Below are 12,173 nucleotides of genomic sequence, written 5' to 3' on the forward strand. Positions count from 1 at the left end.
ACCTCTAACCTCCACCTGATGACCAATCAGATCGCAGCCTCCGGACGTTACAACCAATCGACATTTCGTATAGGCCCGGCGTTCTGACCAATGGGAGCAGCGATTATCGGAGCCAATCGGCGCTTTGCCTGACCGGCGTATTTGGCGAATGAGGAGCGGGGTCAGGGGTGGCGCACGCGCCATAGTGTTAGAGGTCACCGGGCGCGTGTGGAGGCGCCGCCATGTCCTGGATCTTCGGCTTAAACAAGGGGAGCCAGCCGGGCCCTGGCGATCCGGCTCTGCCGCCGATACCGCCTCCTGCAGCTTCACCTCCTGGCGGAGCTGGGGGCGATGGGTCCGACCGCGATCGGCCTAAGGACAAATGGAGCAACTTCGACCCGACCGGCCTGGAGCGCGCGGCCAAGGCTGCCCGAGACTTGGACTCATCCCGTGAGTGGGAGGAAACCGGGGCCTGGCCTCAGTGGGTCTTGACATAGCCCCGGGGCCCTGACACTTGTCGGGTTCCGTTTTTAATTTTTGGAGGGAGACGGCCTGTGACCTTCAGCCTGGGGATCAAACGGGTCAGAGTAGCTGGGCCGCGGGGTGGGGTCGGTCTGAGGGGTTTGTATTTAGGGGGGTATGTGTGGTGGTGGGGGGGTTTGCAGAACGGAAGGGGCCCCGGCTATCCACAGTAATTTCCACTAATCTCTTGTTCCTTTGTTTCAGGCTATGCCAAGGATGCCCTGGATCTATCCCGGTTACAGGAGCAAACCGTCCAGTTGGAGCATCAAAGCCGCATCAAGGTACAGGACTTGTGGGGAGGGGGAGCTGAAGCCAGGGAGAAAATGGGTGGGGGGGAAGTGGACAAGGCCAAGGGGACAGAGACTGGGAGAAAATCGCATAAGGACAGTGGCACAGAGCTGGGGGTGGGGGGAGAGAAGTCGGTGCAAAGTTCTTTCACGGGTTGAAGAACAGCATGGTACCTGTACGGGAGAGTATAGGCTGCGTGGGTGGTGACTTGGTGCTCCTTGCTATTTGGGTGCAGTGTCAGCAGTTCCATTGGAGGGAGAGCTGGGGTTTGGGTCAACAGAGCTGTACTCTCACCTACTTGTGCCTCTGGTCCTTAGTATGGACTTTGGAATGGTTATTTCAGAGTTGTAGCAATAGTGCTGTTTGGATTGATTTAACCTGTGATGCATGGTTTACTCTGACTAGCCTCAAGTAAAAATGGAGCAGTTCATAGGTGTTTTGTATTTTAAAATCACCATTGGTTGGGGGCTAGAAAAATACTAAAATTTGGTTTATCTCTAGGGTTGCTTAACGTGCAGAGTGACTTGTTGCATTATGCCCTGAGTATCTCATGTATTTTAGAAAATCAAACTTTGTGAGGTTTGTATAAGAAAATGTCTGTTACGTTGGATACTGTTTTGCTGGTACATTTTCTGTAGCTTTGTGTGTGATTTACAGAATATTCAATTCTGATTTTATATATTCCTAGAATTATAGTGAAAATGGCCAATCTGCTGATATGCATTCTGATGAGGGCCAGTCTTGCCCCAAATCTGTTCCTGCATTGTTCCAATGAATGATTTTGTTGTGATCTGTCTGCAGGAATATGAAGCTGCTGTGGAGCAACTGAGAGGTGATCAGATCAAAGTGCAAGGAGAAGAGAAGCGAAAAACACTGACTGAAGAAACCAGGCAACACCAGGCAGTAAGTCTTTGTAGGAGTGATTTCCCATGGGATCCTGGGAAAGGGTGCCCAAAATGAATGGACTGCAGCTTGTGCCCATGAGTTGCTGAGTGGAGGCTGGGAGCATCCCTACATGGAGGGATCACCAAGGGCTGGATATCACTCAGCTGGACTGGGGTTCAGAGACAGGTGCCCTGGATCATTGGGGCTTAGTTCCCAGAGGATGGGTAAAAACAACATCCACAGAAACCTGCGAGCAGGTTATATCACTGTCTAGGAGCAGTCTCCTGGTCATTCCCTCAGCTGAAAAAAATGCATGATGTGAGCACAAAATGTGGTTGAAAGGGAAGAAAATAAAATCATGGGAACATTTAGTTCTTCGCTGTAATATTGTGGCAGCAAAATTCCATATACATGTAATGGACATGTGAGCAGTGTCCCTCTGGATATAAACATCAAGTTGTAAACTTAGGAATTCGACCTTTAAACTGGATGTTTACAAAGGGGCTCATTTGCTGTTGGTATAATAACTTCAGTTGGGTTGGGATTTATCTTGAAACAGGTCTGACGTTGCTCTTGATGGGCGATAGTGTGACTGGCTGTTTCTGTATCCACCATATTTCAGAAATTGATAAGCTGCACTGTGAGTGGTTTGTTTTGAGCCCTCATACTAAATTTGGCACTTTGTTTTGCAGCGAGCTCAGTACCAGGACAAACTAGCAAGGCAACGATATGATGACCAACTCCGCCAGCAGGTAAGCAGCATGCAGCTTCAAACAGCTACGTATATGGTGAAAGAGGGCTGAGTGACTTTCCTTTCACAGGTCTGGATGTGTAGATGATCTTTTTTTAATCTTTCTGTATTCTCCCCTCCCTTTCTGAAGATGCTGACTATGGCTGGGCTATATTTTTACAAATGCATTCACGCAAGCACATTTCCCAGCAGGAGTCACTGGATAGTGATCAGGGGTGGGAAACCTGGTTGATTCTCTTTTTTCCCCCCCCCCCACAAACCCAGGGGGCACTGAGGCAGATTGTAATGTCTTGACTCCTGCCCCAGCTGAGTTCAGGTAACTAAACACAATGTCAAAGATGGAACCGACTTAATCTGTGTGGCTCAGTACTGCACCAGGTGATGTACTGCTAGTTTGTGTGGCTCAGTACTGCACTGGGTGATGTACTCCTGGCTCAGCATGGCGTGGGGGCAGGGTACATATACCCACTGAACCACCAGCATGCTGCAACAAGTCGACTTGAAAGGCCTGAAGTTGTAAATTGTGCTGCATGAGCTGCAGTACTGGCTTCTCCCACCAGAGGAGGCTCCAACACTTGTATTTCACTCTGATCAGGCTCCTGGTGACAAATACCTGATGCAACCAAGTGCTGTATGAGGTAACTGAGTCCAGTGCAGCACTGAAGTACACAAATAACTGCATATTTCAGAAAGAATTTGAGCACATTGGAGTGGGAAGTGTTAGAGAGTGCAACACTAGATTACAGCATCTAGTAGATGGTGTTGAAATGTGGTTCAATCTTAATTGCCCTCTGAAGACAAGCTACTCAGTTCAGGACAACTAGGGATGGGTAATAAATGCCAGCCTTGCCAGTGACACCCACATCCCTGGAATAAATAATAAAAAATGAATGCTATTGAATCACATGATAATTACACATGAGGAAGACCATTTGTCCGACCCTAGTTCATCCATCTAGAATGACCCAATTGTGTACTGTAACAATATATTATAACTGTACTAGTGTAGTCCCTCAAGCTGAAATATCTCAATGCTTCACGCGATAAATGAAGTGACTAATGGATGCAAATACAAGCATCATTTCAAAGAGTGATTATTTCTTATTGTTTCTTATCAGCAACTGTTGAATGAGGAGAACTTAAGGAAACAGGAGGAGTCTGTTCAGAAACAGGAATCTATGCGGAGAGGTAAAACACTTTAACTACATCGCTGGCAATGAAGAGTCGCTGGTCCTTGGTGAATAATTTAATGTCTGGATTAACTTAACACACTAAAAGGTTAACTTGAATTTTAAACAGAAAATTAATCTCAAATTGGTTACTTCTTTTGGAATTAAGCGCCTGTCGGAAAGAGCTGAAACAGACCATAACTGATCAGGTCCAGTTAAAAAAGGATTGGAGGATAAATGAACTGAGACCTACTTGCTGTTTGGGTTAAGGTGCCGTGATTGAGAGGAACCCACCTCAGACTGGATGCTGAGTGAAACTTTTCAGCTCTGCTTTGGTTTTCACAGTGAGCCTGGAGATTTTTTCAGAATTTATTTTTTTTTAAATGTTGACAGCAGCGGGCAGCTTTCCCACACAGGAAAGTGTGTGATCGGTAAGCCCATATATCACATCTTGATGATTTTTTTTTAACTAGCATTCAAATTTTCACTGACTTTGTAACCTATTTACACCCAGATTTGTTCTTCATTACTGCAGTTACATTTCCTGTAGATGTTCCCTCCTTTTATTGCTCCTGCACGGGGTGGTTTTTGCACTTTGGCTTATCATGGGGACTAGTGCCCTTTTGAAAAGCATCATTGCCCCCAAAGTTGCCCATTTGTAATCGCAAAGCAGAAATTTTGTTGAATCAGTGCTTTTTAAAAAAATGTTAAATGGTGACTCATTGGACTCTGCTGCAAACTGATGAGTCTGCTGTATAAAGCAGTCTAATGTTTGAAGGTTTATGACTTGTAGATTGGAATAGAATCTAAAAATACTCAGTATCGAATCAGACTGCGCTCCTGCACGCTCACCTAGCATTCCATCAAGCTGCGTCAGTGGCTGCCTGTCACTGTCTGTCAAGTGACTGATTGTCTCTGTCTCTTTGCCACTTCCCAGTTTGACATCTATGGTGTCGCCAAGCGCTCTAGTCCTCAGAGGTGTGCGCAGCACTCTTGTTCTTCTGTTACTAAAGATCCCGACTAATAATAGTGTCAGACATCAAGAACTTTATCATGACTATGTAATTAGCAGGGTAGAGAAAGGAGAATCAGTGGATATAGTATATTTGGATTTTCAAAAGGCATTCGATAAGGTGCTAAATAAAAGGTTGTTACACAAGGTAAGGGCTCGTGGGGTTGGGGGTAATATATTAGCATGGATAGAGGATTGGTTAAAGGACAGAAAATAGAGAATAGGGATAAACGGGTCACTCTCGGGTTGGCAGACTAACTAGTGGGGTGCTGCAAGGACCGGTGCTTGGGCCTCCGCTATTTACAATCTATATTAATAACTTAGATGAAGGGACCGAGTGTAAGGTATCCAAGTTTGCTGATGATACAAAGCTAGGTGGGAAAGTAAGCTTTGAGGAGAACACAGTCTGCAAAGGGATATAGACAAGTTAAGTGAGTGGGCAAGAAGTTGGCAGATGGCGTATAATGTGAGGTTATTCACTTTGGTAGGAAGAATAGAAAAACAATAGTTTTTAATTGGTGAGAAACTATTAAATGTTGGTGTTCAGAGAGACTTGGGTGTCCTCATACAAGAAACACAAAAAGTTAGTATGCAGGTACAGCAAGCAATTAGGAAAGCAAATGGCATGTTGGCCTTTATTACAAGGGGGTTGAAGTACAAGAGTAAGAACATCTTACTGCAGTTGTATAGGGCTTTGGTGAGACCTCACCTGGAGTACTGTGTACAGTTTTGGTCTCCTTTCCTAAGGAAGGATGCACTTGCCTTAGAGGCGCTGCATCGAAGGTTCATTAGATTAATTCCTGGGATGATAGGGTTGTCCTAATGAAGAGGTTGAGTAGAATGGGCCTGTACTCTCTGGAATTTAGAAGAATGAGAGGTGACCTCATTGAAACATATAAGATTATGAGGGGGCTTGACAGGGTAGATGCTGAGAGAGATTGTTTCCCCTGGTCATTGAGTGTATTCAAGGCTGAGATGGATAGATTTTTGGACTCGAGGGTAATCAAGGGATATGGGGATCGGGTGAGAAAGTGGAGTTGAGGTCGAAGATTAGCCATGATCTGATTGAATGGCAGAGCAGGCTCGAGGGGCCGTATGGCCTACTCCTGCTCCTATTTCTTATGTTCTTATGTGAAGTAGAGGAATATTGAATCCCCAAACCACGAGGTGGAAGATCAGCATTCTGTTTCTTTTCTCCTGTAGCCACGGTTGAACATGAGATGGAGCTCCGACACAAGAACGAGATGCTTCGAATTGAGGCTGAAGCCAAGGCCCGTGCTAAGGTTGAGAGAGAGAATGCCGATCTGATCAGAGAACAGATCCGGTTGAAAGCTGCAGAGCATCGGCAAACTGTTCTTGATTCCATCAAGTAAGTGTTAGGTAGTAGGAGAGGTTGATTTCACTCAGTAAATGGGATTAATCCCTCCTCCTCCCCCTCTCCAAAACCATCAAACCACTTTCCTTCCTGTCAACTTCAGGTCCTCGTTTTATCTGCTCTCTTCTCGAGTGTATACAGCCAATCAACGTGACTGTGCCAAGGTGCAGTGATATTTTGCAGATTCATAGAAATCTCTTCAAATGGCTGATAATGATAGTAATTAAATCACTTGACACTGAGTTGCCTAATGTAGGCCAGAGTGACTCATTGTTTGCTGAAGAAATTAACACTACCCAGACACCTAACATTTCATCACCAAATTTTAAAGTTAATCCTGTGGTTTGTGCCACCTTTTTTTTAAAAAAACTGTGCTGCTACTAATGACGCCTTTCCACCCATTACCTACCCTTATGCTGGACCAGATTCTCCCTCACTATAGTTACTGGTAGTTTATTGAACAGAACCCTGTATCTGATACTACGGGATCTTGGGTTCATGTCACGCTACATGTAAGCCCACCAGCGAACAAAAGCTATCTGTTTTTAATATAACGGGTCATTTGCTGGCTTTCTCTGCCTTCCGGATGTTTCTGCGCCTTTCTTTTTTTCCTGTTTGTTTTTTTGTGTGTTGAATGTATATTCGGGGGTTCTGTAGGTAACACCTCTCTGTCTGAACACGGTGATTGCCTTGGCAACGGGCAGTTGCAAAGACTGTCTGTAATCACCATGTATTGTTCTGTGATTTATAAATGCGTAGGCTTCGAGGAGTTCCTGACATTTACCTGAGGAAGGAGGAAGCCTCTGAAAGCTTGTAAATTTCAAATAAGATCGTTGGACTATAACTTGGTGTTGTAAAATTGTTTACAATTGTCAACCCCAGTCCATCTCCGGCATCTCCACATCATCACTGATACTACTTAGTACACCATGTGTGGCTGGTGTGAAATGAGTTGGGAACAATGCTTGTAAATTGCTTAAGTTGGCCTGTGGGTCCAGTTTGTTGAGCCTGGGTCCTGTCACATGAAATAGCCTCAAGCTGTAATTATACTGCAGGCAAATACCTGGTGAATCTAGGTCCCTAAATATTTGGGTCAACGTACATGTTCTGAATGTATAAAAATGGCACCAAACGTGAACAAACTCCCCGTTCCCAGCTTGACTGGTTATCCCCATGTTGCCCTGCAGTAGGGAACCCTCCCTGTTATCTGTTGCGGTTTTCCCTTGAGTTTTTTTTGCATAGAATTTACAGCGCAGGAACAAGCCATTCGACCCAACAGGTTTATGCTGGTGTTTATATTCCACACTAACCTCCACCCACCTTACTTCATCGCACCATATCAACTTATTTTTAAAGATTGTTTGCAGGCACCGATAACTTAGTTGGTTTTGGCATTGAGTAGCTGAGTCATGCAGAGACCCAGTGTTGCCGACAGGATTTCAGTAAAGCATAACTGTGTTTCAGACTGGATGGATGCCACCCAGTGAGGGAGCCTCCATTTAAAGAGAGGCTGTACAACACCTCAGTAAAGCCTTAGTACACAAAAATGGCCAGTGCCACATCCGATACCCACACAGTGAGCAGGCTGAATGCTACAGCCAGGTTCTGTAGCATGCTACATTAAACTAGGAAGCAAGTTACAGAGCCATATGCTGTGGGAAAACTTGGACGTTTCAGTTGTCAGGGGGTTTCTTCATTATCTCGTGTTGGCCCTCATGCTCTTTAATTGCTTAATGACAACACTGCCAGTCAGGAAGGTCCCAGGTCCACCCCTTGGTCTGTGCTGATGCAGCAGTAGGGGCCTGTGGAGTGTAACAGTCAGCTTAGGTCATTGGCCGTTTGTGGATGTCAGGTGAGGACAAGATCGAACTTCTTTGTGATGGCCCTCACTATTGAATAGGCTGACAACATTCTGTCTAACCTTGTGTGAGGTAGTGGAGGGCAACTGGTACCCCAATTGACACTTGGTAGGGGGTGTGCAGGGAACAGTGCCCCAGCAAGATGCATTATCCCAGAGGACCGTACCCCTGAGGAAGTTGATACCCATGAACTCTACCCCAGTGCAAGTCAGCACCCGTAGGACCTGTGATCCAGCAAGTGTCTGTGGGACTGATACCCAGTGAAAGTTCAAACTGCAACCAAGCACAAGTCAACCTCTTCAGGATAAGGGGGGGGGGAGATAATTGACAAAAAAAAACTGATGGAAAACTATATATAACTGAGTTTTGCTGCGTTGAGTTTTTCCAAAAAGTATAATATCGCTTTGAGAATTAAAATCTGGATTTATTCAGTTTATTAAAAAATGACAATTCCCAACTAAAAATATAGGACCAGAGTACAATGGAGGGGTCTACACACATGTATAATGGGGCCAGTTTCATTCTGAGCACGCATTTGAATCAGTAATCCCTCTGGGTCAGAGTAAACCAGCGGGATTGTGCTGTGTAATCTAATGGCATGTTTGCATTGTTTCACCTCTCACTTTGAGGGGGGGAGCGAGGTATGAGTGAGTTCTAAAGCTGGTCCAATCCTGAGTCATTGTGCTGTTTAATACAATCCCTGTCCCAAAAGTTTTCTTCTGTTCCCTGCTCTCTTTTCTCCCTCTGTGTTTCTGCTCCTGTGCAGCTGCTCGTGGCATTTGAGGTGTTGTAACTCATCCGCTTTATTCTTTCACTCAGGACGGCTGGTGCAGTGTTTGGAGAAGGATTCCGTGCCTTCATTTCTGACTGGGACAAAGTAACAGCCACAGTAAGTGAGAAAAGAAAGGTGCAGCAGGAAGCTACAGTATTCCCTTTCCCAGTTGTTAACTAAGCTAGCTGCAGGGTGAAAACCGCCCAGTTGGGCAATGACCTCGCTATCTTGTGACACGATGGGCAATGCCCCCATACTGTTGCAGAATGACGTCCGTATGTGGAAAACTGCTGGCTGCTGCTGGAGCTATTTGCACATTACTGGATTGGATTTCGTAATAAGCAAGGTGTATTCCATGTTTGCTGTAGTAAAATGTAGTGTTACTCTGGAACCCATTCTTTTTTTAATAGTTAATCAGCTGGTTATAATGGTTTGAAAGTTTGACAAGGATCATCACCTCTGCCTGTGGTGTTTAATAACCCTACAGAAGATGAGTAGAACTGCGCCCCTTCACTATATACCGATAGTATATAGTGAAGGAGCTACAGATGGTGAGTATACCGTAGAATCATAGAAAGTTACGGGACAGAAGGAGGCCATTCAGCCCATCGTGTCCATGCCGGCTGAAAAAAAGCTATCCAGCTTAATCCCACTTTCGAGCATTTGGTCCATAGCCCTGTATGCTGCAGCACTTCAAGTGCATATCCAAGTACCTTTTTAAATGAGCTGAGGGTTTCTGCCTCTACTACCCTTTCAGGCAGTGAGTTCCAGACTCCCATCATCCTCTGGGTGAAAAAATTTATCCTCGGCTCCCCTCTAAACCTACCAATTACTTTAAATCTATACCCCCTCGTCACTGACCCCTCTGCTAAGGGAAATAGGTCCTTCCTATCCACTCGATCTAGGCCCCTCATACCAACGCCCCCTTACTATACACTGACCCTACAGATGATGAGCAAGCCTGTATCCTCTCACTATATACTGACCCTTCAGGCGATGAGTGCTCCTTGCTTATACTGACCCCACAGGACTTTGTCGGACTGCTGCTGCTTCACCCTTGTTAAGAGATGTGATTCTGTGATGTATGAAGTCTAATGTTACTCTGGATTCACTAGCTTGTCGTTGCTGAGCACATACAGCATGGCCTGCTGTGACTATATTTGTCAAACTTAGAAGTAAATGTTCTTGCTTCCAAGTCGCAAGAATTCTTAAAGCTCAACACAAGATTGAACAGTGAGCCTGCCACTGGACTCGATATCTAGCCCCTCCACCAAGGGGACACTGTGGCTTCAATATGTACGATCTACAGAATGTACTGCTGCAACTCATCGAGGTTACCTCGACAGCCCCTCCCCTCCCCTTGCAGCCCTTACTGCCAAGAAGGACAAGAGCAGCAATCTCTGGGGAACACTGTCACTTCCAGGCTCCCCCCCCAAGTCACACACTGTTCTGACTTGGACATATCAATATTCCTTCATCGTCGCTGGGTCAGAATACTGGTGTTCTCTACCTAACACCGTTGTGTTAAGACTGCAGCAGTTGAAGGAGAAACCCCACCACCTTCCCGGAGCAACTGGAGATGGGCATTAAATGCGATCTTGCCAGCGTCGCCTACATCCCAAGATCAAATTAAAAAAACATCTTCCCATATCCCTATGTTCGCTCTTTCCAGGATCGCATCTAATTGTCCTTTGAGAGCAGGGGGGAGTCAACACTTAGTATTTGTTAGGGGAATGATATCAATGTTGGGCTGTACTGAGGAATGTGCCATAGGGATCAGTGTTGGAAGTGTCTCATTGTTAATCTACAGTAAATACTGATTCAGAAAAGCAGTGCAAACTGGTCATATTTTCTAAAGTTGCAAAGAGATGGGGGCACTCACGTTTTACATATGGGAAAATTAGTGGCAGACAAGTGCAAGGTACTATGCATTGGTAGATAAAAGGGCTATCAAGTATACTGTGCATGGTGTAGAAATGGCTAAATGCAAAGCAGAAAACGATCTGGGCATGATAGATTCAGCACTTAACATGTCAGATCTCTGGTAGCAATAAACACGGCAAATAGAATGCTTTTATTGCTGGGTCAGTTGAGAATAAATCAGAAGATTTTGCACTAAAACTGTACAGCACACTGGTCAGACTGGGTTCAGTTTTGATCATCAAGATATAAGGGAAACATTAAAGCCGCAGAGGCTTTGCGGAGAAGGGCCACGAGCCTGATTCTGGCATCGTAGGCTTAAGCTTTGAAGAATGGAGCAACTGGGGTACTTGAGCGATGAAAGGAGGTGACTGAGAGGGAAGCTTGTAGAAGTCCGCAAGATATTAAATGGGATAAATAAGGTAAATCTGGAGCACTATATCAAAGTATGCCACGATACTAGAACAAGTGGATGTAGGTTAAAACTGGTGACCGGAAAGTTTCGGACAGATAGTGGGAACAATTTCACACAAAGAAGCATCAGCGTCTGGAGTGGTTTCCCGATAGGCTAGTGGAAGCAAAAGCCCTGAATTATTCAGGAAGCATTTAGATGATGTGATGGAGGAGCGTGTTTGTTTTATTCTGGACAGACGAGCCAAAATAGGCCAAATGGCTGTGTTACCTGTACCTATCTTGTAATCTTCAAGAGGTGCATTTCTGTAGGTGCAGTACCACATATTGAGCACCAGAGGGTACCAGTCGTAACGGGTCCTGTGAAGGTTGGCTAAATACAACTATGAGTGTGAGGGATGAGATCAGACGTGGCACCATCAATTATTCAACTGCTTTCAAGGAATCAGTTTTGAGGCGATATACTAGTGCTTTGCTTAGTGATTTTTATGTTACCGCTTTCTTGTCTGAAACACACAGCTGTTAGAAAACTTGTGCATCAATGAGTACATCCTTGTGGCCGAGAGTCGTGTCTTCTAGAGTACCGGTGTTGTGCTGTGCCGCACTCCCGTTCGTGACCGCCACAGCTGCAATATCTGCTCTCTTTCCATTAAGAAAGTGGGCAGCATAGGGCGCACATCAGTGGAGCTTTGCAGTTGACTTGACAGGTGGGCATGACCCTCCCATTAAATAAGCTGTCTGAGTGCATCTTACCTAGCTGCAGTGATGTCTTCATTGAAGTGCAGGGATGGAAAGTAGACATAGCAATCCACAAAGTGGGAATGGGGGCTCCACAACATGCCACTTGCCTAATTACTGTCAAAGCATTTAGTTGGCTCCATTACTGAAATGTCCTATTTTTAACTTTCATTTTGTATTCTGTACACACATTTTTGAGTTGAGGTGTGCTGCAGATTTAAATTGGCAGCTCTGAGGTATAAAAATGAGCTGATCCTGTCAGAGGAAGTCATGAGATTGGTTTCTAATCTGTTTCCTGCGTGAGCCTTACACGAGTGCTGACAGGGAACTAACAGCTGAAAGTGTGCAAGGTTAATGGATAATCTGATTGTGGTACCCCTGTTGTGCACAAACAATCCTTTTGATAGAAGAACGCAAAGTTTAGAGCGATATTGAAGCTGTAGATCACACTGATTCTCTGCACAGCAGATAAGTTGGATGTTTTGGGACGAG

At 45.2% G+C, this 12,173-nt stretch overlaps 1 protein-coding gene across 1 annotated transcript in view; it reads left to right on the top strand.

Moving 5' to 3' along the window:
• The first annotated feature begins 169 nt into the window (after window positions 1–169).
• atad3 (ATPase family AAA domain containing 3) overlaps window positions 170–12,173 on the top strand; it is a 46,897-nt gene continuing 34,893 nt past the window's right edge. The window contains exons 1-7 of the mRNA XM_067970497.1: window positions 170–429; window positions 706–782; window positions 1,591–1,692; window positions 2,367–2,426; window positions 3,544–3,613; window positions 5,810–5,975; window positions 8,660–8,729. Of these exons, the coding sequence (XP_067826598.1) occupies window positions 222–429; window positions 706–782; window positions 1,591–1,692; window positions 2,367–2,426; window positions 3,544–3,613; window positions 5,810–5,975; window positions 8,660–8,729 (753 nt within the window). The 5' untranslated portion in view covers window positions 170–221. The remainder of the gene's footprint in view (window positions 430–705; window positions 783–1,590; window positions 1,693–2,366; window positions 2,427–3,543; window positions 3,614–5,809; window positions 5,976–8,659; window positions 8,730–12,173) is intronic.

Source organism: Heptranchias perlo, chromosome 32 (genome assembly GCF_035084215.1).
Source record: "Heptranchias perlo isolate sHepPer1 chromosome 32, sHepPer1.hap1, whole genome shotgun sequence".
Classification (NCBI taxonomy): Eukaryota; Metazoa; Chordata; class Chondrichthyes; order Hexanchiformes; family Hexanchidae; genus Heptranchias; species Heptranchias perlo.